The 25,342-nt window shown below is 60.5% G+C and overlaps 1 protein-coding gene across 3 annotated transcripts; it reads right to left on the reverse strand.

Moving 5' to 3' along the window:
- Positions 1-222: 222 nt before the first annotated feature.
- BCAN (brevican) lies at positions 223-22,312 on the reverse strand. Of its 3 annotated transcripts, none has more exons than XM_064401610.1 (15): positions 22,111-22,312; positions 16,213-16,308; positions 15,732-16,124; positions 12,781-12,955; positions 12,561-12,688; positions 9,487-9,780; positions 7,654-7,839; positions 6,832-6,951; positions 6,226-6,660; positions 3,827-3,934; positions 3,548-3,706; positions 1,447-1,529; positions 1,067-1,211; positions 784-966; positions 223-708 (listed from the first exon to the last, which is right to left on the reverse strand). In XM_064401610.1, the coding sequence occupies exons 2-15, from the start codon at positions 16,298-16,300 to the stop codon at positions 683-685; spliced, it is 2,523 nt and encodes an 840-aa protein (XP_064257680.1). In that variant the 5' UTR covers positions 16,301-16,308; positions 22,111-22,312; the 3' UTR covers positions 223-682. The 3 variants fall into 3 exon arrangements, with proteins under 3 accessions (XP_064257680.1, XP_064257679.1, XP_064257681.1); XM_064401609.1 differs by having other exon boundaries at positions 7,576-7,839; XM_064401611.1 differs by lacking the exon at positions 7,654-7,839.
- Positions 22,313-25,342: the final 3,030 nt, after the last annotated feature.

The raw sequence follows: 25,342 nt of genomic DNA on the forward strand, positions 1-25,342 counted from the left end.
GTGGGAGCACTTTTGGGTGGTTTCTCCCTTTTTCTGTGGCTCCTGGGCTGTCTCTGGGATGTGGGAACACTTTCGGGTGTTTCCCCCCGTCTCTGTGCTCCTGGGGTGTCCCTGTGCCCAGGCTCTCCACTGCTGCCACCCTCCACCCTCTGGGGCTGTGCCAGTGCCACCCCCGTGCCAGCCCCCCCCCCCCCCAAATAACCAGGTCACCACTCTGTGCCATCCGTTTCCTGGTTTTAATACCCACAAAGCACAGAGAGGGTTTTTGGGCAGCACGTGCCCACTCCAAGCCTGCAGCAGCAGCTTCTGCTTCCCAGGGAAGTGCAGGATCCCCCCCACACCCCTGCGTGGGTGCTGAGCTGCAGCAGAGCCCGGATGTCCCCGGGAGGGACAAGGTGCCTGGGGGTGATGCTGGCACCTCAGTGCCACCCCCTGCCCGTGGTGCCCCCCTGGATTTCAGCTCTGCTGTGGCTCTGGGGACAAAACTCCCGTTGTGCTGCATCTTGGGGCTCCTTTCATGGGACTCTTTAATTTTTTAGCGTTTCTTTGTACAGATATCAAACACACAATGGGGCAGACACCCAGCAGCGAGGCTTCACTCCGCACACCGAGCTCCCAGCGCCGGCCCCATCCACACCAGCCCGGGGCTTGGGGCCGTGCTGCCCCCCACCCCGCCACTCCCTCACTCCTCGGGGGGCTGAGCCACACCTGGGGGGACACAAGAAGCGCCGGGTGAAGGCAAAGCTCCACAGGGGGGTCCTGGGGAGGGGTGCCACCACTCACCAGGACGGCAGGCCAGCTGGGGCGGCTCCCATGTGCCATCCTCCCGGCAGCGGATGACGGGCGAGCGGCGCGGGGCGAGGCCGGGCCGGCAGCGGTAGCGGGCGGTGGAGCCGATCTCGTAGCGCTGCCTGGCTTTGCCGAAGGCCAGGGCGTTGCTGAGGGCCGGGGGGGGCCCGCACTGCACTGCAGGGAGGGGTCACATCATTGCATAAACCCCAAAAGGCCGAGGGTGCCGTGCCCAGGACTCGCTGCCCCTCTTTGGGCTGGGGGTGGCACGGCTTACCCAGCCCCATCTTGCAGGTGTAGGACAGGTGGTAGTTGCAGGGCACGTCGCTCCACTGGCCCCCGTCGTGCCACACGATGACCACGCAGTTCTCCCCCGAGAGGAAGTAGCTGTCGGGCTGCCCGGGGTGCCAGTTCTCGTAGAGCTGCGGGCACAGGCGGCACGGGGCATCCAGCACACCCCGCCAGGAACCAGGTGGTCCCTTGGAGGGACCCCAAAACCGGGTGTGGCTGCCCTGGGGGTGCTCAGCCAAGCGAAGGGGTCAGTTCCGCTTTGGGAGCCTCAAAGCCCGGCCCCGGGGCTGAACCCCCAGGATGATGAGGTGCCAGGCGGGCTGGTGCCCCCCTCTGAGGGCACACAGGGGTTGGCACCCCACTTACCAAGGGGCTGCCGTCGGACCACTGGAAATCGCCCTCGATGGTGCGGTCGTTCAGGCCGATCCACTGGTACTCCCTGTACTGGTCTGGGGGACACGGGGTGGGTTGGGGACAGGGACACAGCCAGGTGTCACCTGCCGGGGGGGCTGAGTGGCTGCTGGAGGCTGAATTCAGGGAGATTTGGGAGTGGGAGGTGGGGGTGTCCCTCGCACTGCAGCGGGATGGTGCTGGGAGGTTTGGGGACACCCGAAAGGGACATCGGGGAACCCCTTCACCCCCGGGGAGGCGAGACAGGGCCAGCCGGGAGAGGGCGGCAGAGCCTCGGGACCCGCCTGTCCCCTCCTGTCCCTGCCTGTCCCCGCCTGTCCCGACCTGTCCCCGCCTGTCCTCTCCTGTCCCCGCCTGTCCCGACCTGTCCCCGCCTGTCCTCTCCTGTCCCCGCCTGTCCCTGCCTGTTCCCACCTGGCTCTGCCGGTCCCCGCCTGTCCCTGCCTGTTCCCACCTGGCTCTGCCGGTCCCCGCCTGTCCCTGCAGGTCCCCGCCTGTCCCTGCAGGTCCATACCTGACCCTGCCAGTCCTCAACTGGCCCTGCAGGTCCATGCCTGTCCCTCCTGGTCCCCACCTCGCCCTGCAGGTCCCCACCTTGCCCTGCCAGTCCCTGCCTGGCCTTGCCGGTTCTCACCCGTCCCTGCAGGTCCCAGTGTCTCCCCGCTGGCCCTCATCTGTCCCCACTTGTCCCCACCTTGTTCTGCTGGTCCTTACCTGGCCCTGCCAGTCCCCACCTGTCCCTACAAGTCCCCACCTGTCCCTACATGTCCCCATCTGTCTGCATCAGTCCCCACCTGGCTCTACCAGTCCCTTTTCTGGTCCAACCAGTCCCTGCCTGTCCCTTCGTGTCCCCGCAGCTTTCTGGAAGGTTTCTCCTGCCCCTTCCTCCTCCACCCTCCTGTTCCTTCAGGCCTCCTTGCCCTCTGTCCCCTTCCCATGGCTCTTGTCCCCTGCTCTGCCTCCCTCTGCCTTCCCCACCCCTCCCAGGCTGATTTCAGGCAGGTTGTGGCTTTGCCTTCAGATTTATGTGCACACACCCACCCCTCCTCTGCTGGTCTGTCCACCCGTCACTGGATTGTGGGATTTTGTTGGAAAAGACCTGCAAGGCCATCGAGTCCAACCTCCCCCAGAGCCAGGGACACTGTCCCCAAGTGCCACATCCACAGCTCCCTTAAATCCCTTCAGCCAGGGGGACTCCCCTGTGCAGTCCCTCCTCCCTCTCCTTGGAGAAATATTCCCAATATCCAATTTTCCCAATATCCAACCTAACCCTCCCCTGGTGCAGCTTCTTCTGGTCCTGTTCCTTTTTCCCTGGGAGCAGAGCCCGACCCCCAAGTGACTCCACCCTCCTTTCAGGGAGCTGTAAAATTGAGAAAGTCCCTCCTGAGCTTCCTTTCCTCCAGGCTGAGCCCCCCTGAGCTCTCTCAGGTTCTCGTGGTGTCCCTTCCCCACCTCTGTTCCCTTCTCTGGACACTCTCCAGAGCTGTAGAAAGGTGTGAGCAGATCCCGACCCCCAAGTGACTCCACCCTCCTTTTAGGGAATTCTAAAAAGTGAGAATGTCCCCCCTGAGCCTCTTTTTCTCCAGGCTGAGCCTCCTGAGCTCCCTCAGCTCCTCCTGGCGTCCCTTCCCCACTCTGTTCCCTTCTCTGGACACTGTCCAGAGCCTGACCCCCAAGTGACTCCACCCTCCTTTTAGGGAACTCTAAAAAGTGAGAAGGTCCCCCCTGAGCCTCTTTTTCTCCAGGCTGAGCCCCCCTGAGCTCTCTCAGGTTCTCCAGAGTCCCTTCCCCAGCTCTGTCCCCTTCTCAGGACACTCTCCAGCCCCTCAAGGGCTGAACCTCTCTGTTCCCATGACTCTGCATGGTCCATCCGTGTTCTCACGTGTCCGTGTGTCCGTTCAGCCCTGCAGGGCTGAGCTCTGCCTTGTGTCAGACCCACAGCACCGCAGGTCCCTGAAGAGCACGGGGGAGGGACGGAGGGAGGGACGGAGGGACGGAGGGAGGGACGGACGGAGGGAGGGACGGACGGAGGGAGGGGTGCAGCACCGTCACATACCATTGATGAAGTCCTGCTCCTCGGGGGTCAGGATGGTGGCCAGGTGCCCCCCGTAGTGCCTGCACTGGCTCTCTGCATCCTCCCAGCTCCTCCGGGTGGAGAAGTGCCTGTAGCAGGCGCCCTGGAAGCTGTCCCAGCCGGGGCTGCAGCTCCGCAGGGCTGAGCCCAGCAGGGGACAGAGGAGAGGGTCAGCACGGAGCCCAGCTCGCCCCCAGCTCCGATTGCCCCTGGGTTGTGTCTCGGAGCAGAGCGGGGCCAGGCTGGCCCCAGGGCACTCACGTCTCTCACAGCTGCTGCCTCCGTAGCCGGGCAGGCACAGGCAGGTGAGCTGGGCTCCGTCCTCCACGCAGGTCCCTCCGTTCAGGCAGGGGTTGGGGACACAGCCACCTGCAAGGCACAGCAGCTCCTCAGTGCCCAGCAGCGCCACAGCCTCGTGGGGATTCTCAGCTCAGTCCAAGAAAGGACAGAGAGGATTTCTCCCAGGCTGAGCCTGGGAATCTTAGAGGAAAGAACTCCAACAGTTATTATCTCCCTTTCTGTAAGCATTGTTTGTAGTTATGGCTCTCCTCAGTGTGCTATTCATAGTCACCAACAGCGTGAGATGTTTCTGGTTTCAGTTAGGTGTTTCTAATTCTGAGCTCACCAATAATGTGAGATGTTTCTAATTTGAGACCAATCACCTTAGCGAGTCACATTAAAAAAGACCCGCTACTTTCATCAAACAGAGCCTTCTGATGCACCTGGAGACTGGAATCTTTCCTTCCATCCCTCAACAGCCTCATCCCTGCAGTGTCCCACAGCAGGGCCACCAGCTCTGGGGCAGGGGAAGGTCTCAGGTGCACCAGGACGTGCCTGGAGCAATCCCACACCACCCTTCCACCCCTGGCTGTGACCAGCTCAGCAGCCCTGGCCCAGAGCTGGCCAGACCTGGGGATTTGGCCTCCCCTGGAGCAGGGACATGAGAGCTGGATGCTCTTATCTCCCCTTCACCGGGCTCATTGCCACGCCAGCCTCTGGCCCGCTCCCTCTGCCCAGGCCAGCTCCTGCTTTTCCCTGCAGTTTTTGGGAGGGAAGCACGCAGACCATGAAGCTGTTGGCACATCCCAGCCGCGTGTCCTTGGCCTGGCAGCGAGGTGACTACAGGCCTGTCCCTCTGGTGTCACCTCCAGCCTGGCCAAGGCTGATAACTCAGCCAGCTCTTGCCCACGAGCCCGTTACGGTCATTAATGCCCCCGGAGCACAGCGTGTGCTCCCAGCCCGCCTCAGAGCGTGATGAAGGACTGCTGCCAGCAAACTCAAAGTCCTTGACCCACTCCAGCTTAATCGTGCCCCATTTTATGGTGCTCAGCTCGTGGAGATGTGACAAGAGTGATGCTGCCACCCTCGCCCCTGTCCAGGCAGCGTCACCTCCCCGCGAGGTGCTGGTGGCTCCCTCGGGGTGTGCAGCTCACGCCCAGCAGAGCGAGGCAGGGGACAGGATGGGGGATCCAGGGCCCTAATGTCACATGGCTGCCTCTTCCTGGGCACCTCTCCTTGCCAAGGCAAAGGCAGCCACCCCACGGGGTCTGGCCGCCCTCCACAGAGCCCCCTTCGTGCCATGGGGCTGGGGGGGCAGGGACCCCACACGTGCCCTCTGCTGCAGATCCCCTTGCAGGGAGCGGGATGGGGCAGAGGTGGCAGGGGATTGGCAGCAGGATGGGCACCAGAGCTGGGATCACCCCGGAGGGGCAGAGTGGGGCTGGGGGGTGACACCCACCCACAGCAGCTCGTGTCCCCTCTGCTCACCCCTCTCAGCCCCCGTGGGTGGGGTGGGGGGTGTGCTCCGGGCGTTCTGCAGTGATTTTAGGGTGTCTGCTGAGAGCTGCACAGGGCGGGGTGGCCTTGGTGGGGTTCTGCACCCCGCGACCCACCAGTGTCCCCCAGGTGTCCCCCTGCTCGTGCCATGCAGCGTCCAGCCCTCAGCCCTCCTCCCAGGGCAGCGCAGGGTCAGTCCTGGGGGGCCACACGGAGGGTGCAAAGCAGCCCCAGCCCTCGCAGCCCCCCCAGGGGTCCCTCCCACCCCATTCCCGGGGGTGGCAGGGCCGGGGGCGGGGATTAGTTCGTCAGTGGGAGAGGCGCAGGGGAGCAGGCGCAAGGACGAAGGGAAGAGCTCGCCGAGATGCTTGTTCTACAAAGCTTTTAATTCCCTTTATTAGTACCACGGTTAGTCGGAGCAGGGACTGGGGCCGCCTCTTGCTTATCGGGCTTTTTCATGGAAACAGTCATTAAAACACTTCACAGAAGTAGAAGAGATTTAAGTGCATGCAGAGATCAGACCAATTTGTTTGACAAATATGTGCTTCTCCAGACCTGTAACCTTCCCTTACCCAGCTGAGGAGGAGAGAGAGAGAGAGAGGAGACACGGACAGACAGACAGACAGAGGGAAGCACAGCGTGAAGGAAAGGTGTTGGCTATCTCTAGTGCCACAGAGCGGCCAGGACGGCTGCCCCGAGGGCAAGGGTGGCACGGCAGGGACCCCGGGCCGAGCAGGCGCCCGCCCCGACGCTGGCCCGCTCGGTGGGCAGCGCGGGCAGGGGCACGGCCGTGCTGGGGGCTGGCTCCCCCCGCGGGGTCCCGGGCAGCACCACCCCGGGGGTGCCAGGCCGGGCAGAGCTGAGGCCATCCCTGCGGGTCCCACCTGCTTCTCCCGGAACGGCTGCCAGGAAACCCTCCACGGTGGCAACGGAGGGAGCAGGCGGCTCTTCCTCCTCCTCCTCCTCCTCTTCCTCGGAAGCCGCAGCCGGCATCCCTCTGTCCGTGCCCGGCGGTGCATCCTCCCCTCCTGGCAGGGCCGGTGCGCTGCTGCTGCTGCTGCCGGGCAGCTCTGCGAGCCACGGTGTCACCGCGGGGACAGTGCTCCGCTGCCCGGGGGCGGCGGGCGAGGGGATCCACGCGGCTCCCGACTGCTCGTCTCCCTCGTCCTGCGGCTGCGAGGGCGCGGCAGGCAGCGGGGATGCCGCAGGGCTTTCCACCACGTCCCCGGAGAGCTCGGCGTCCTCCGCGGCAGAAAACGGGGTGCTCGCCCCGCCGGACTTGTGCCCTCGGCGGGGGCTCCCAGCGGCTTCCCGGCTCTCTGTCGAGGTGGCAGAAGGGGCAGCGGTTGGCGGTGTCATTCGGTGCCCAGGTGGCCCAGGGCTGGCAGGGTGGGCCGGCCGCCCCAAGGCGTCCCGCGGACGGGCTGGGCGCTCTGCGGGGGCGGCGGGGCTGGGCGGACGAGGAAAGCCCTCGGGAGGCTCCGTGTCACCTGCTGGGGCACCGGTGGGTCCCTCTGGCTCCGTGGGCTGCCCGGGGTGTCGCGCTCCGCCCGGGCTCTCGGCCGATGCGCTGCCGGGGCCCCCGCCCGGCGCTGCTCCCTGCTCCTCCTCTGCAAAGGGCAAGGCAGAAAGGCAGTGAGCGCCGGGAGCCGGCCCGACCGCAGGGCAGCCGCCAGCAGTGCCCATCCTGCTCGCACCGAGGTGTGCGGGGAGATGGGAGCGGCCCCGAGCCCGTGTGCCACTGTCCCGAGCCCGTGTGCCACTGCCCCGAGCCCGTGTGCCACTGTCCCCTCCGCGCCGGCACCACTGACTGAGCTCAGCCCCTCGCCACTGCAGCTCGTGTCCCTGCAGCTGCCAGCTCCCTTCTGCAGCCCCTGGCGCTGCTGCAGCTGCTCCAGAGCAGGCCCTGCACGCTGGGACACGCCGATGTCCCTTTGGCCCTGCACAGCCCTACACCAAGACACGGCGCCCCATCCATGGGGGAAGGACGGGGGCAGCTGGGGTGGCCCAGGCACCCTCAGGTGCCTCCGCCCTCTCCTCGTGCCTCCCTTCTGTGGCTGCTCTCTGCGCCCCAGCCCTGGCAGCAGCACAGCAGCTGCTGGACCTTCCAGAGAGGGACAGTCCCTCGCTGTCCCCCATCCTCCTCCGCAAGGGATGGGCTCCCCAGCTTCAACGGGACACCTGCCTCGGGGCTGGCCAGGGCTCTGGGGGAAGGGGAGGCGGGGTGGGGTGACCTGAGGACACGGAGGGAGCTAGGGGGGGGTGCCGGGCCCCTGGCCCCAGGGTGTCTTCAGGGGACTGGCTCGGCTTGCCCAGGTCAGGGTCCTCAAAGAAAGGGACGGCGTAAATCGCCCCTCGCGACTCGAGCTCCTCGTGCGCTCGGGGCAGCTGCAGCTCCTCCAGCTTTTCTGCCACTGTGACAATCTCCTGGAGGAGATTCTCCTCGGGCTCTTGGCCTTGGTATTTTCCTGCAGCCTCAGGGAAAGAGTTTGTCACTTCTGTGGGCAGAAAGAAAGTGGGATATTACTGCCCTGTCCTGGCTCCGCAGCACTCAGAGATGAGCTCACCCCACAGCAGGCCTGGAGCCTTGGCACCCCGCTAGGGACCCAGGCTCCCCTTCCCCTTCTAGATGGGGTCAGCATGGGGAGGATCAGGCCCTGCCAGGCAGAGCCAACAGCCCCAGCAGGAGCTGTGGGGCTCAGCAGCGCGTGGTGGGGCCAGATCCTAAACCCTGCACTCCCCTCCCTGTGGGGATCCTCCTCTGCACCCCATCCCCACCCCGGGGAGGGCAGGCATGCATGGGGGGTTAGTGGGTTACAGGGGTTGTGGAATCACGGCACGGGTCCATCCTGCCTAACCCAGGCTTGCCCTGCTGAGAGATGGGGAAACTGAGGCCCAGAGATGCTCAGCATCCCCGTGCTGTGAGCCCCGTGGCCCTGAGCAGACACACAGAGATGTGGGGTCAGGCAGGAGTGGTGGAGGGACAGCTCTGCTTTCTCCTGTGCCCGTTATCCCTGCCAGTCTCTGTCCTGCCTCACCGCTCACAGACAGCGCCTTGCTGCTCCCCACAGCTCTCCTTCCTGCCCACCACCACCCCAAACAGCCTGGCAGGCTGTGCCCCACAGCCCCGGGACCCAGGAGTGTCCCCAGGCCTGCAGCCCTGGGGATGAACCCTCCTGGAGCCGTGCCCACGGAGCCCGTGCAGGACAGCCCTGCTCTGCCACAGGAAACTGGCACCAGGGGCTGAGGACATGCAGGGCCACCCTGCTCTGCCACAGCGTGTCAGCATGCACTGCTGGAGCCATGCAGAGCATCCCTGCAGCACTGAGAGCTGTCAGCATGCACTGCTGGGACCCTGCAGAGCATCCCTGCAGCACTGAGAGCTGTCAGCATGCACTGCTGGAGCCATGCAGAGCATCCCTACAGTATTGAGAGCTGTCAGCATGCACTGCTGGAGCCATGCAGAGCATCCCTACAGTATTGAGAGCTGTCAGCATGCACTGCTGGAGCCATGCAGAGCATCCCTACAGTATTGAGAGCTGTCAGCATGCACTGCTGGGACCCTGCAGAGCATTCCTGCTGTGCTGAGAGGTATCAGCATGCACTGCTGGAACCCTGCAGAGCATCCCTGCTGTACTGAGAGGTATCAGCATGCACTGCTGGAACCCTGCAGAGCATCCCTGCAGCACTGAGAGCTGTCAGCATGCACTGCTGGAGCCATGCAGAACATCCCTGCTGTACTGAGAGCTGTCAGCATGCACTGCTGGGACCCTGCAGAGCATCCCTGCAGCATTGAGACCATGCACAGCTGGGAATGTTGAGTCAGCAGGCACTGCTGGGACCCTCAGAGCCTCCCTGCTGCACTGAGAGCTGTCAGCATGCAGTGTCAGGATCATGCAGAGCATCGAGGTGTCAGCGCGCAGCGTCAGCACCATGCAGGTTATGCCTCCCCTCTCAGGCCTATCGGCATGCAAGGCATCCCTGTCCCAGCCCAGCAGGCTGCACCAAACACCCCTGCCCTGCCCCGACAGCGCAGCACCGGCACCGAGAGCACCCAGGGACCCCAGCCCACCCCGGGGGCTTCCCGAGGCCTCCCACCGGTCCCTGCTCGGCAGCATCGGCGGGCGGGGGGTGCCCCTCTTTACCTCGGAAGCAGTAGGCATCGTATCTGCTCTGGGCGTCGGGGAATCCCGTCTGGTTTCGGAAGAGGAAGATGGTTTTGACGCCGGGCAGAGCCCCTCCGCAGCGCTCCCGGGGGGTGACGATGGGGTAGCGGACGCTGCCGTCGGCCAGCCAGCCGGGGCTGCAGGCGTCCAGCCCCGCGTTCCAGGCTGCGTACAGCTGCCCCGGGCTCGCCAGCTCCGCGCCCAGCGCCCGGCAGCGCTGCGCCGCCTCCTCCAGCGTGAACCTGTCCGGGGCCGTCTCCAGAAAGATCTCCCCTGGGGAGAGAGGAAGGGGAGTCAGAGATGGGGAGGGGGGCAAGGGCGGAGGGAGCCCCCTCAGCTGCTCCACTCTCTGCGTGAGCCCAGGAGCGGGTGTGGAGATGGAGACTGCGGTGTGTGCAGGCACACCGGGGGCTGGAGGGCTGCCTTCCTGAGTGCTTCCCTGCCCGCATTCCTGCATCCCTGTCTGCTTCCCTGCCTGCTTCCCTGCTTTCCTGAGTGCTTCCCTGCCTTCCTGAGTGCTTCCCTGCCTTCCTGAGTGCTTCCCTGCCTGCATCCCTGCACCCCTGTCTGCTTCCCTGCCTGCATCCCTGCACCCCTGTCTGCTTCCCTGCCTGCTTCCCTGCTTTCCTGAGTGCTTCCCTGCTTTCCTGAGTGCTTCCCTGCCTTCCTGAGTGCTTCCCTGCCTGCATCCCTGCCTTCCTGAGTGCTTCCCTGCCTGTATCACTGCCTTCCTGAGTGCTTCCCTGCCTGTATCACTGCCTTCCTGAGTGCTTCCCTGCCTTCCTGAGTGCTTCCCTGCCCGCATTCCTGCATCCCTGTCTGCTTCCCTGCCTGCATCCCTGCACCCCTGTCTGCTTCCCTGCCTGCATTCCTGCATCCCTGTCTGCTTCCCTGCCTGCATCCCTGCCTTCCTGAGTGCTTCCCTGCCTGCATCCCTGCCTTCCTGAGTGCTTCCCTGCCTTCCTGAGTGCTTCCCTGCCTTCCTGAGTGCTTCCCTGCCTGCATCCCTGCACCCCTGTCTGCTTCCCTGCCTGCATCCCTGCACCCCTGTCTGCTTCCCTGCCTGCATTCCTGCATCCCTGTCTGCTTCCCTGCCTGCATCCCTGCCTTCCTGAGTGCTTCCCTGCCTGCATCCCTGCACCCCTGTCTGCTTCCCTGCCTGCATTCCTGCATCCCTGTCTGCTTCCCTGCCTGCTTCCCTGCCTTCCTGAGTGCTTTCCTGCCTGCATCCCTGCATTCCTGAGTGCTTCCCTGCCTGCATCCCTGCATTCCTGAGTGCTTCCCTGCCTGCTTCCCTGCACCCCTGTCTGCTTCCCTGCCTGCATTCCTGCTTCCCTGCCTGCATCCCTGTCTGCTTCCCTGCCTGCATCCCTGCCCTCCTGAGTGCTTCCCTGCCTTCCTGAGTGCTTCCCTGCCTTCCTGAGTGCTTTCCTGCCTGCATCCCTGCCCTCCTGAGTGCTTCCTTGAGTGCTTCCCTGCATCCCTGTCTGCTTCCCTGAGTGCTTCCTGCCTACCTGAGTGCTTCCTTGAGTGCTTCCCTGCCTGTATCCCTGCCTGCATCCCTGCTTCCCTCCCTGCCTGCATCCCTGCCTTCCTGAGTGCCTGCCTTCTTCCCTGCATCCCTGCCTACTTCCCTGCCTTCCTGAGTGCTTCCCTGCCTGCCTTCCTGCATCCCTGCCTCCCTGCATCCCTGCCTCCCTGCATCCCTGTCTTCCTGCGTCCCTGCCTCCCTGCCTTCCTGCATCCCTGCCTCCCTGCCTCCCTGCATCCCTGCCTCCCTGCATCCCTGCCTCCCTGCATCCTTGCCTCCCTGCATCCCTGCCTCCCTGCATCCCTGCCTCCCTGCATCCCTGCCTCCCTGCATCCTTGCCTTCCTGCATCCCTGCCTCCCTGCCTCCCTGCCTCCCTGCATCCCTGCCTCCCTGCATCCTTGCCTCCCTGCATCCCTGCCTCCCTGCATCCCTGCCTCCCTGCATCCCTGCCTCCCTGCCTCCCTGCATCCCTGCCTCCCTGCCTTCCTGCATCCCTGCCTCCCTGCCTCCCTGCCTCCCTGCATCCCTGCCTCCCTGCATCCCTGCCTTCCTGCATCCCTGCCTCCCTGCCTCCCTGCCTCCCTGCCTCCCTGCCTCCCTGCATCCCTGCCTCCCTGCCTCCCTGCCTCCCTGCCTCCCTGCCTCCCTGCCTCCCTGCATCCCTGCCTCCCTGCATCCCTGCCTTCCTGCATCCCTGCCTCCCTGCCTCCCTGCCTCCCTGCATCCCTGCCTCCCTGCATCCCTGCCTCCCTGCCTCCCTGCATCCCTGCCTCCCTGCCTCCCTGCCTCCCTGCCTCCCTGCATCCCTGCCTCCCTGCCTTCCTGCGTCCCTGCCTCCCTGCCCACGCACAGAAAGCCACAGTGCAGGCACGGCTGGAGCTCTCACGCCGCATGGGAATGATCCCTGCCCTTGCCAACAGAGCTGAGATTTTGAATCGCCTCTGAACGGGGCTGCAGAGGAGCAGGTCCAGGCCCTGCCCTGAGCAATCCACGCGTGGCACATTTCTGAGGGGACCTGCAAGCCCAGCGAGGGGTGGGTGAGGCTTCGCGCTCAGGAGGGCTGGGGACCGCTGCCCCAGGGCACAGCACGTACCAACCCCGTCAGCTGCACCTCCCTCACCCCTGCCACCCGCCTGGCACCACCAACCCACCCCAGAGCAGCTGCCACCACCCTGGGGAGCCCCAAAGGAGGGACCTGACACCCCCAGGGACACACAGCCAGGCAGGATCTCATGCAAAACATGGCACACGCACAGCCAAACCCCAAAGCACCCAACACAGCGTGCTGCTGGTCTGGGGCACATCACTGTGGGCACAGCCCAGCCTGGGCACTGCCTGCTGCCAGGGACTGAGCCCCACACCCCACCAAAGGGAACAGGAATGCTTTAGGAAGCAGCACAGCAGGTCCCCACACCCGAGAGACAGCACCTGCAGATTTTTCACTTGGGTTTACAACGGGTTAGGGGGCAAGTTAGTGTGGGAGTAAAAGCAGAGGAGGGCGAGAGGTGGCACCACGGGCACCTGGGAGGTCCTCAGCGTAGCAGTACACATCATACATGTCCTCCGGGTCCACCACTCCGTAGTTCCTCACCCCGGGGAAGCCGTTCATGTCTCCGTAACAGGCCTCACGGGGCGTCTGGATGGGGTACCTGGGGCAGGGAAGCACAGGGGAGCTGGTGACTGGCTGGGGAAGGAGCGGGCGAGGCCCCGGGCACAACGCCCGGGCAGATTTGGCGCCCACCTGACGGTCTGGTCGGCGATCCAGCCGGCGTCGCACTGCTCGTAGCCGCCCAGGTAGGCGGCGTAGAGCTGCTCGGGGGTGGCAATGCTGGCACCGATCCTGGCACAGGCTTCCTGCGCCTCGGCGAAGGTGTAGGCGTAGCGCATGGAGCCCTCCCGGTAGTGGAACACCACCCCTGCGGGCAGACACGGCCGTGGGCAAGTGTCGGCACCCAGAGCATCTCCCTGGATGCCTCAAAGCCCTGGCACGGGCTCGGAGACCCTGGCAGGAAGCCAAAGACACCTGGAAATTCCATCTTAATTCATGGAGCAAATTGCCAACCTTATATGAGGCCACAAAAGTTTAAGTAGGAATCACAGGGTGAAGGGAAAAATTTTGGAGCACTGTACAGGGGGGTTTTGTGTGTTGTACAGGGGGGTTTGGAATCCTGTACATGGGGGTCAGGAGTCCCAAAATGGAGGGATTTGGGCGTGCCCTGTCCTCCTTCTTTCTTCTCCTTGGCATCCATGTTCAGGATGATGTTGGCACGTGTGGATTGGTTCATGGTGAAAGTGCACTTGCCAACAAGGGCAAAAAGTATTGGAAATTGAAGGTAAATATCTTATATGTAGTTTTTACTATAAAAGAGACCCTGTGGGTGGGAGAGATTGCCCTTGGCTGTCTTGCTGATCAGACCTCGGCTGGACAGACAGAAAAACTTTGTAGATAAGGAACAATAAATGCCACTGAAGACCAAAAGCAAGAGTCCAGACTCCTTCTCCAAAAGCACGGCCTGCCCAGAACCACCTTTTCCTGTGCTGGGGCACAGACAAGTGACAGCCGACCCCGGCAGACAAGGGGCTCCACAGCAGCCCCCCAAAATTCCCCCAGGGTGCGGCTGCGGCTCTCTGCACGGCGAGCAGCAGGCACAACCTTCCCGGGGTTTCTCCTGGGGAAGGCAGTGCGAAAGCTCAAAGAAAGAGAAAAAGTCTTGTTTCTGTTGGCTGCTCCTGCTGTTTGGCACGTGCGGGATGTGTTCTGGGGGTTGTTTACCAGAAGGGATTTGTTAATTGGGCTCTGGTGGTGGTTGTTGGGATTGATCGGCCAATTAGGTCGGAGCTGTGTCGTGACTGTCAGAAAAAGGTCACGGGTTTTTATTTAGTGTTAGTTCAGTATAGTGCAATATAGTTATAATAGCTTATAAAGCAATTAGTTAATAAAGTAATGGGTAATAAAGCAATTATTTAATAAACAACTGCTTAATAAAGCAATTATTTAATAAACTAATAAAAATGCTTATAAAGTAATTATTTAATAAACTAATAAACAAATAGCTAATAAAGCAATTATTTAATAAAGAATTGCTTAATAAAACAATTAATTAATAAACTAATAAAAATTACTTATAAGGCAATTATTTAATAAACTAATAAACTAATAGTTTATAAAGCAATTTTTAAATAAACAATTGCTTAATAAAGCAATAATTTAATAAACTAATACACTAATAGCTTATAAAGCAATTATTTAATAAACAACTGCTTAATAAAGGAATAATTTAATAAACTAATACACTAATAGCTTATAAAGCAATTATTTAATAAACAACTGCTTAATAAAGCAATTGTTTAATAAACTAATAGCTTATAAAGCAATTTAATAAACTAATAAGCTAATAGTTTATAAAGCAATTATTTAATAAACTCATGCTTAATAAAGCCATTATTTAATAAACAACTGCTTAATAAAGAAATTATTTAATAAACTAATAAAAATGCTTATAAAGCAATTATTTAGTAAACTAATTGCTTATAAAGCAATTATTTAATAGACTAATAAATGAATAGTTTATAAAGCAATTATTTAATAAACTAATTGTTTAATAAAACAATTAATTAATAAACTAATAAAATTTTATTATAAGGCAATTATTTAATGAACTAATAAACTAATAGTTTATAAAGGAATTATTTAATAAACAATTGCTTAATAAAGCAATTATTTAATAAACTAATACACTAATAACTTATAAAGCAATTATTTAATAAACAACTGCTTAATAAAGCAATTATTTAATAAACTAATAGCTTCTAAAGGAATTATTTAATGAATTAATAAACTAATTGCTTATAAAGCAATTATTTAATAAAGTAATAGCTTATAGGGCAATTTAATAAACTAATAAGCTAATAGCTTCTAAAGCAATTATTTAATAAACTAATAAACTAATAAACTAATAGTTTATAAAGCAATTATTTAATAAACAATTGCTTAAATAAACTAATAGCTCATAAAGCAATTAGTTAATAAACAATTGCTTAATAAAACAATTATTCAGCCTTCTGAAATCACTCGAGTCACTGCACGTTGCTCCCCTGCTGCGGTTCGTCCTGCCACAGCACCCAGGTCACCGTGCTGAGCCAGGAGAGGCCCCAGGCTGCCCCAAGTGCCCCAGGCTGCCCCAAGTCCCCCCAGCTGCCCCAAGTGCCCCAAGCTGCCCCAAGTGCCCCAGGCTGCCCCAAGTGCCCCAGGCTGCCCCAAGTCCCCCCAGCTGCCCCAAGTGCCCCAAGCTGCCCCAAGTCCCCAAGCTGCCCCAAGTCCCCCAGGCTGCCCCAAGTCCCCCAGGCTGCCCCAAGTGCCCCAAGCTGCCCCAAGTCCCCCAGGCTGCCCCAAGTCCCCCAGGCTGCCCCAAGTGCCCCAAGCTGCCCCAAGTCCCCCAGGCTGCCCCAAGTGCCCCAAGCTGCCCCAAGTGCCCCAAGCTGCCCCAAGTCCCCCAAGTCCCCCAAGTCCCCCAAGCTGCCCCAGGCTGCCCCAAGTCCCCCAGGCTGCCCCAAGTCCCCCAGGCTGCCCCAAGTGCCCCAAGCTGCCCCAAGTCCCCCAGGCTGCCCCAAGTCCCCCAGGCTGCCCCAAGTCCCCCAGGCTGCCCCAAGTGCCCCAGGCTGCCCCAAGTCCCCTGTCCCCACCCCAGCTACCTTTGACTTTGACGTGCAGGATGTCGTGGCCGTCCTCGATGCCGTGCTGCACGTCGCAGCGGTAGATGCCCGAGTCGTTGGGGCGCAGCTCGGTGAGCAGCAGCGAGGCGTTGGTGTAGCGCTGGTGGAAGATGGGCAGCGAGGCGCGCAGCCGATAGTCCTCGCTCACCTTCACCCTGTCCCCCCGAGCTACCAGGATCTCCACCTCCCTGCCCTCAGAGATGAAGGTCCACTTGACGCGGGGTGTCCCCAGGACGGCGCGGCGGCCACCAGTGCCGGCGGTGGGCTGGGGGCCAAGGTAGGTGATGAGGCAGGGGATGGTGATGTCGCCTGCCAGCACGGCCTCGAGGGCTGGGTGCCGCGGGATGGACACCTGCAGAGCCTTGGGGTCCTCTGGGTGGGAGGAGAGAGGAGATGTGAGCAGGGTTGGCGTGAGGGGCACCTCCAGAACGCGCTGCAGGCACACGTGGTGCCAAGTTACCTGTGCCATCTCCAGGGCCAAACACCTCCGGGAGCACCGTGGGGACAAAGAGCCAGAGCAGCAGCAGCAGCGGGAGGGCTGGGGCCATGCTCTGCCCTGCAAGGGGGAAGGAAAAACCACCAGCTCTGCTCAGAATCCATAAAAACCCCAAAAACCTCCCATCCCTGCAGGAGGGGATGTGACCAGGGAAATCCCCCAGGTGATGGATGTGGTGGGAAGGGAAGGGAAGGGAAGGGAAGGGAAGGGAAGGGAAGGGAAGGGAAGGGAAGGGAAGGGAAGGGAAGGGAAGGGAAGGGAAGGGAAGGGAAGGGAAGGGAAGGGAAGGGAAGGGAAGGGAAGGGAAGGGAAGGGAAGGGAAGGGAAGGGAAGGGAAGGGAAGGGAAGGGAAGGGAAGGGAAGGGAAGGGAAGGGAAGGGAAGGGAAGGGAAGGGAAGGGAAGGGAAGGGAAGGGAAGGGAAGGGAAGGGAAGGGAAGGGAAGGGAAGGGAAGGGAAGGGAAGGGAAGGGAAGGTGCCCCGGCTCACAAGAGGAAGAAGACAGCATGAGCAACCAGGAGCACTGGCTGGGAGCCACTGGGTGCCATCCAGCCCCTCTGACCTTCCCCAGGAGCTGGGTCCCCTGGGGACAGCAGAGTCCAGCCTGGCCTGGACAGCACAGATGGTCCCAGCCCGAGCGCTGGGCAGGGAGGCGATGCCAGGGCCGTGTGCCCGTGGTGCCACCGTGAGAAACCCCAGCGGGTGTTTGGTCAGGAAGGAGGTGCTGAGGGAGGTCAGGGAGCAGGCAGGGCACACGCGTGTGCTCATGCTGCTGCACGCTGCAGGCGTGCACATGCGTGTGCGTGCGCTCGTGCACGTGTGCCCTGCCAGGGGTGGCTCCTGGAGGGAGCTGAGGTCAGCGAGCAGGGGGGGACAGCCCAGAGCACACAAAGCCCAGGGCAGAGGGGGAGGGAAGGAGCAGGACGGCTTCTTTGCCATGCAGCTCACGCCGGAGGCTCCCCGTGCGCGGGCTGGGAAAAGCCAGGCTGCCCAAAGCAGCCATTATGTCCCATGCCTCTCCCAGGCTGCCTGGCACAAAGGGCTCTCACCGCTGGGCTGGGGACCTGTGCTGAAAGAGAGCCCTGTGGCCAGCACTGCCATCACCCTGCCCTCTCTGGGGAGCAGCACAGGGGGTGACAGGCACATCGTGGGGGGCTCTGGGTGTCTGTGGTGAAAGAGAGCCCTGTGGCCAGCACTGCCATCACCCAGCCCTCTCTGGGGAACAGCACAGGGGGTGACAGGCACGTCATGGGGGGCTCTGGGTGTCCTTGCAGTCTTGCTGCCTCTGCAGCCATCCAGAGAGGAGGCTGATGTTGGGAATGTGGGGACATGTCCCTGCCAGGTGCACTGCTCCAGTGTCCCCTGACCCCTCTGCAGAGGCTCCTTGGGGCTGCTCAGCCTCCCGTGCCAGGGATGCACCGTGCCATTGCCTGGGAACAGAGCGGCTGGGACTCGGAGCAGATCTGTAATTTATGAGCTCTTTGCACTGTATTGATTTCAGCAGCCACAGGAGCAGCTTAGGCCATGTCCAGGCGCTGGCTGCAGGCACAGCCTGGCAGGAATCTCAGGGCCTGCTGCCCTGGTCACCTGTGTCCCTCCTCAAGCTGTGTTCCCAGAGTGTGCCCAGGGCACCACTGCACTGGGGAGAGGGTGTGAATCCAGCCCTGGGCACCACACACTGTGCATGCACACCCCAGCAGCAGTTACCATGGATGGGCAGCCCCCGGCACCACAGATGTACAACCCTGGCAGCACACACCAGGGATGTACAGCCCCTGGAGCCATGGTCATACAGCCCTGGCACCATGCACCATGAATATACAGCCCCTGGAGCCATGGATGTACAGCCCCTGGCATTCACACCAGGGATGTGCAGCCCCTGAAACCATGGTCATACAGCCCTGGCACCACACACCATGGATGGGTAGCACGTGGAGCCATAGACACACAGCCCCTGGCAGGTCACACCATGGGTGCACAGTCCCTGGAACCCTGGCACCACACACTGTGGACACACAGCCCCTGGAGCCATGGATGTACATCCCTGGCACCAAACACACGATGGACACACAGCCCCTGGAGCCATGGATGTACATCCCTGGCACCACATACCAGAGGTACACAGCCTCTGGAGCCATGGATGTACATCCCTGGCACCATATACATACCTGGCACCACACACCAGGGGTACACAGTCCCTGGAACCATGGATGTAGATCTCTGGCAGCACACACCATGGATTTGCAGCCTCTGGATCCATGGATGTACAGCCCTGGCACCATGTACATCCCTGGCAGCACACAGACTGTGGACACACAGCCTCTGGAGCCATGGATGTACATCCCTGGCAGCACACACCAGGGGTACACAGTCCCTGTAACCATGGATGTACATCCCTGGCACCATGTACATCCCTGGCAGCACACACACGATGGACACACAGCCCCTGGAGCCATGGATGTACATCCCTGGCACCATGTACATCCCTGGCAGCACACACCAGGGGTACACAGTCCCTGTAACCATGGATGTACATCCCTGGCACCACACACGATGGACACACAGCCTCTGGATCCATGGATGTACATCCCTGGCACCATGTACATCGCTGGCACCACACACCAGGGGTACACAGTCCCTGTAACCATGGATGTACATCCCTGGCACCAAACACCAGGGGCACACAGTCCCTGTAACCATGGATGTACATCCCTGGCACCATGTACATCCCTGGCAGCACACACCAGGGGTACACAGTCCCTGTAACCATGGATGTACACCCCTGGCACCATGTACATCCCTGGCACCACACACCAGGGTGTACAGCCCACAGCACAGGGCACTATGCACGCACAGCTCCTAACACCAACGCAAAGCCCCTGGCACCACACCCCATGGGCACTGACCATCCAGTGCAGACCACAGACGTCCCCTTCCCAGCAGGAGCAGCCAGAGCTGCATTGCCCAGGAGCTGCCCAGTGGTGCCAGGGCCAAGCCAGGAGCTTTCTGTGCTCCAGACAGATATTTTGAATGCAGCCCCATGGTTCTGGAGCGAGGGACAAAACCCTCCTGCGTGGCAGCCGTGGCCAGGCTCCAGCACGGGGGCTGGTGCCACCCCCTGGGCAGCCAAGCGAGGAAGGCTTTTGTCACTGGCACCTTTTCTTCCCGTCCCCAAGGCGCCGTGGTGGCGCGGACAGCAGCCCTGAAGTGCCGGGGAGGAAATCCAAGAGATAAAATTCCACAGGAATTGGGCAAGCTGGAGTGTCTGCTCTCCTCCTGTGCCCATTCCATTCCTGGCGCTGGGAATGGGGTGTGGAAAGGGTTAAAGGCAGTTTCGCCCTGCCCGTGGGTGATGGCCCCAGCGCCTGGAGTCCCATGGTGACCACAGACTCTCAGACGTCAGGTTTGGGGTTTGGGGTTGGATTTCTGCAGGTTTGGGGTTGGATTTTTGCACTGGGTATTTTTCCTGTTTGCCACAAATGGAAAATCTTTCAACCCACAAGTTCTGAGGGAAAAGCTGAGAGCAGGACAAGGGAAGAGCAGCCAAAAATGTTAAATAATTATAATGGCAGCAACTCGTGAGGCTCAACTGTCCCAGAGACCTCAGAGCTGAGGAGCTGCCGGGATCAGCCAGACACACAGGCACGCACGTGGCAGGGCCAGCTAACCTCCATTTCTGTGGGAAACCAGGTGGAAAATGGAGCTGAAATCTATTTTGGGACAGCGCTGCTCTTCCTTTCTCCCCTGAGCTCGGCCCTGCTTTCCGAGCCGGCTCCTTGAGCGCGGCACCTGCAGGATCTGGGGCTGCAGCACCTGCTCCAGGGCTCGGCACAGGAGCTGTGCGAGTGGATGTCCCTTTTCATCTCCGGAGGGGTTTTTCTTCTGTCCCCTCCACGTGATGGTGGCTCACGCCGCTCCCAAGGTGCCCTGGCAGCCCGCAGCGAGCCGGAGGAGGAGGGAGCGGAGCCGTGGCTTTCCAGGGATGCTCAGCTGCAGAATGAGTCAGCAGCCTCCGGCACAGCCTGGCCCCGCTCCAGCAAAGGGCTCCGGACCCGCCGCTGCCGCCCGGGAACGGGAACAGGACCGGGAATGGGACCGGGAACGGGAACGGGACCGGGGCGGACCCGCAGCTCCGGCCGCCGTTCGCTCGTGGCTGCGCCGTGTCCGCCCCCCCTGTGCCACAAACCAGCGCTGCCTCCAGGGCCCGTCCCCACCCCCGCGGCCAGCCGGGGGTCCCCGGTGCGAGCGGGGCCGTGCCAGGCACATGCCAGCCCCGGGATGCGCGGGGAGCGCTCCTGGCAGCGGAGCTGGCGCGGCTCAAAGGCCGGAAGCAGGTGGGGGGAAGGAGGGGGGTTCCTGCAGCTGCCAGGACCCCGAGCCCCCCGAACGGGGAGAAAGGGGCTCCTTGTTGCAGGGGGAGAGGGCGGGGAGGGTCCCTGGGGGGATTCAGCCCCGCACGGAGGGGCGGGGGGCGAGCAGAGCCCGCGGGAGCCGCCAGGGATGCGCCGGCACGTGTAGCCCCGGGTAAGTGTGTCACACGCACACGTGAAAGGTTTGCACACCCGCCCCCGCCTCCCCGGGCTCTGGTGGGAAACTGAGGCACGAGGGGGGGGTGCCTGATTTCAGCAGTGCAGCTCAGCTGGGAGCCAGACTCGCATCTCCCCCCTCCCAGCACAACCTCACCCCGTCTCCCAGTTTCCCCAGTCTGAAGCCATCCCCTGAAAAGCAGCCCTAAAATCCTCTGCTCAGCCTCTCCCTGCCATGCCTGAGCCCAGAAGCTGCAAAAGGCTCCAAGCTGGGCACAGAGAGGTTTCTCCCACCCCCCGGGCGGCCAAAAGGAAGAGCAACAGGTTCTGGGTTGGGCTGAGAGAGGAGAAGTCGGCGTGCCAGGAGCAGAGGTCCCTGGCGGGGATGCTCAAGGGCAGCCCCTTCGTCCTGCGACGAAATGCTCCGGCTGCGGGAGGGGAAGAGGGGGGCAGGACAATTCCCTCTCCCCGGGACACCCCCGGCGGGTCTGGGCTTCGCAGTGGGGCTGATCGGTTGGAAAAAGCCGTAAAAATCCTGAAACGTTTTCTCCCAGCCCCTCCTGCCTCCCCCGCTGGGACACCAGCAGAGAGAGCTGGGGAGGACAGGGAGAACCATCCCAAATTTTGGGCTCGCTCCCAGCGCCCTCCGGCACCGCGCAGCTTTGCCCCTGAGCCCAGCCCACCCCCACGGGGGGCAGCGGCACGGCCGGGAAGGAGCGGGGGGAGCCGGATCCCTGCGCGGCTCCGTGCCTCAGTTTCCCTTCGCACTGCTGCCCTGACTGCAGCCTCCTTGGGACAAGGAGCAGAGGCTCTGCAGGGCAAACAGAACACGCCAGCCCCATCCGGGATCCTGGCCCCTTTCCCAAAATGAGGGAGCAGCTGCTGAAAGTGCCCGGAAAATGCCCTTTCTGCCCAAAACCTCGGAGCCCCGCTGCTGGAGGGGCCGCGGGCCGGGCTGGGCTCCGGGCTGGGCTCCGGGCTGAGCTCCGGGCTGGGCTCCAAGCTGCAGCAGCCGGGCAGCCCCAAAGTCCTTTCTCCTTCCAACTTCGCAGGAGCCCCCCCCAGCCCCCGCTGTGCCTTTAGCAAAGCTCGCAGCGCGGTGCTGCCCTCGGGGAGGGGTCGGTGACAAGGACAAAGCTCCCCGAGCATCCCCAGCTGCAGGGCAGCACGGTGCCCTGCGGGCAAAAACCCCAAAAAACCTCCGGGCACCGCCAGCTCAGGTCTCGTTTCGCTTTGTGCGGGGGTGAAAGCGAGACCGGGATGAAAAGCGCAGATCCTGGGGACACCGCAGATCCCGGGGACCCCCGGGAGCGGGGCAGCGGCGCTCCCGCAGCTCACCTGGCTCCGTGCGTGGCCGCAGCACCGGCGGGGGCTGCCCCGGCCCGGGGCACCGGCGTGGGGCTGGGCTGCGGCTCCTCCGGGGCAGCGCGGGCAGCAGGTTGGCAGCAGGGCTGGGAAGGAGCTGCACCAGGCATAAGTGCAGGCGCCGAGAAAAGAGCCTTCTGTGTGTGTGTCCGTGTCCTCCACTCTGCTTTTTTTTTTTTTTTCCTTCTCCCTTCCCCTTTCCCTCCTCCTTTTATATTTATTCCTTCCCCTAATTAAGAAGGAAAAAAAAAAAAAAGATACTACCGTGGTGTTGGCAGGCTCCTCGTCCCTCCCCGTCCCTCCCTCCTGGCAGCTGGCAAAGCCCGCACGAGAGGAGGATGCTCAGCCCGGGCACGGTGTTAACCCAATGCAGCAGAAGTGGGGGAGCAGAGGATGGGGGTGTCCCCCCCCCCCCGCCCCCAGACCCGCCATGGCACGGGAATGCCCTTGGAGTTGTCATTCCTGGGGTTTGGCAGCTTCAGCTGGACGGGGGCGGGGGTCCCGCTAGCCAGCCGGGGTTTTGTCATGTAAAAGCCCTTTCGCTGCGGGGCCGAGGTGGGTGAGGAGCCCAGAGGCTTTGCCAGCCCCGCAAGGGTGGTGGGAGCAGCCAGAGCCAAACTCCCAGCACCGCACTCACAGCCAAGTCCCGTCCGTGCCTCAGTTTACCCACCTGCATCTGCGTCAGGGCCGGGATAATTTATGCATCTTTAGGCTGCAGCGCCTAAAATCCTCCTTCCTGCAGGGATGTTGGGGACCTGGGCACCAGTGGGCAGCTGGCACACCCCGTTTGCAGACTCAAGCCCCTTGGCAGAAGGGCAGCACCCAGCAGCTGGCATCAGGGATTTTTTTAAGCAGATCTCGCTGAAACTTTCCCTGGCACGGAGCATTCCCTGCCCGGGGGGGCGGCGCGGAGCCTGCCAGGGAATTGCTCGGGTGAGTTTGCAGAAAGCCACAGCTCCTGAGCAGAATTAATCATTTGTCGCCCTGGGAAATAATTGCAGGCGGCAGAGGCGGCCTCGGCAGTGCAGCAGATCGGGGGGAGTGACCAGTGGGGGATGCTCGGACACTCACAGCACGGGGATGGACACACCGTGGGGCTGGACACTCACACCACGGGGATGGACACACCGTGGGGCTGGACACTCACACCCAGGGCTGGACATTCACACTCACACCACGGGGCTGGACACTCACACCACAGAGCTGGACACACCATGAGGCTGGACACTCACACTCACACCCAGTGCTGGACACTCACACTCACACCACGGGGCTGAACACTCTGTGGGGCTGGACATTCACACCCAGGGCTGGACACTCACACCACAGGCTGGACACTCACACTCACACCACGGGGCTGAACACTCTGTGGGGCTGGACATTCACACCCAGGGCTGGACACTCACACCACAGGCTGGACACTCACACTCACACCAGAGGGCAGGGACACTCACTCTCACACTGCTGGACACTCACACTCACACCACAGTGCTCAGACACACTCACTGTCACACTCACAGTGCTGGACACTCACACTCACTCTCACAGTGCTCAGACACTCACACTCACACTGCTCTCTGCCGTGCCAGGACAGGCACCAGGATGTTCAGGGGTGAACCCCCAGAGCTGCCCCAGCCTCCCCTCCCCAATCCCAGCCTGTGAGCTCCCATCCTGCCCTGATGGGAACTACACCCCCAGAAATACACTTTATGGGACAGGGCTCCCCAGTCCCAGCCCATGAGCTCCCATGCTGCCCCAAATGGGAATCCCACCCCCAGAAATGCACTTTGTGGGACAGGGCTCCCCAATCCCAGCTTGTGAGCCCCCATCCTGCCCCAAACGGGAAACCCACCCCAGAAATGCACTTTGAGGAGCAGAGATCCCCAGTCCCAGCCTGTGAGCTCCCATCCTGCCCCAAATGGGAATCCCACCCCCAGAAATGCACTTTGAGGGACAGGGTTCCTCAATTCCAGCCTGTGAGCTCCCATGCTGCCCCAGATGGGAAATCCACCCCCAGAAATGCATTTTGTGGTTTAGGGCTCCCCAGTCCCAGCTCACGAGGTCCCATTCTGCCCCCAGATAGGAAACCCACCCCAGAAATGCACTTTGAGGAGCTGAGATCCCCAGTCCCAGCCTGTGAGCTCCCATCCTGCCCCAATGGGAAACCCACCCCAGAAATGCACTTTGAGGGACAGGGTTCCTCAATTCCAGCTCATGAGCTCCCATCCTGCCCCAATGGGAAATCCACCCCCAGAAATGCACTTTGACGGACAGGCTGGGGCTGAGGAGCCTCCCCCACCCTGGCTGGGAACCAATGTCCCCTGAGCCTGGGGTTTGGTGTGTGCAGGGACCCTCGTGGCAGGGAGGAATGATGAATCTGACTCCATGCTCTCAGAAGGCTGATTTATTGGTTTATTATATTATATTAAAGAATACTAAACTATACCATGCTAAAGAATACAGAAAGGACACTTACCGAATGCTAAAAAGATAATAATGAAATTTGTGACTCTCTCCAGAGTCCCGACACAGGCTGGTTCTAATTGGCCAAAGAGTGAAAACATCTCACAGCAGAGCCCAACGGAACAATCACCTGTGGGTAAACAATCCCCAAACACATCCCACACATGAGCACAGCACAGGAGAAGCAAATGAGATGAGAATTGTTTTCCTTTTCTCTGAGGCTGCTCAGCCTCCCAGGAGAGAAATCCTGAGCGAAGGGATTTTTGCAGAGAACGTGAATGCCACGCTGGGGTTTCCTTGTGGCTCAGAGGGAATTTCCAGAGCTGCTGCTGTGCCAGTTCCTTCCCAGGGCAGCTCCTGCTCCCTCCCGGCCCTTGGCACCCACGGGGTGCAGTCTTTGTCATCACAAGGGACCCCAGCTGGGTGATAATGGGCATTGACTCCATGATTCACAGAAGGCTGATCAATCTCTATCTTTATTACATATTATTATTACTCTTTACTATGTATTATTATGATTAATATTTAGTCTATCTTAATAGTAATATTTATTATACATTAATAAATTTATTATTACATTTATTCTATATCATTATAATTATTCTATATTCCTATTAGTATTATATCTTGTTTGTATTTATTATATGTTATTAATATTTATTACATGGTATTAATAATAATATTTATTATACATTATTAAATTTATTATATATTGTTAAATTTATTCTATAATATTGTGATT

This window comes from Passer domesticus, chromosome 32 (assembly GCF_036417665.1).
Source record: "Passer domesticus isolate bPasDom1 chromosome 32, bPasDom1.hap1, whole genome shotgun sequence".
Taxonomy (NCBI): domain Eukaryota; kingdom Metazoa; phylum Chordata; class Aves; order Passeriformes; family Passeridae; genus Passer; species Passer domesticus.

Coding starts and splice junctions, on each gene's coding strand:
- BCAN (XM_064401609.1), bottom strand. CDS start 16,300: ATGGCCCCAGCCCTCCCGCTGCTGCTGCTGCTCTGGCTCTTTGTCCCC. Junction 12,689..12,780: donor ATCGCCGACCAGACCGTCAG/GTGGGCGCCAAA, acceptor TCCCTGCCCCAG/GTACCCCATCCAGACGCCCC. Junction 3,707..3,826: donor AGGCAGCAGCTGTGAGAGAC/GTGAGTGCCCTG, acceptor TGCTGGGCTCAG/CCCTGCGGAGCTGCAGCCCC.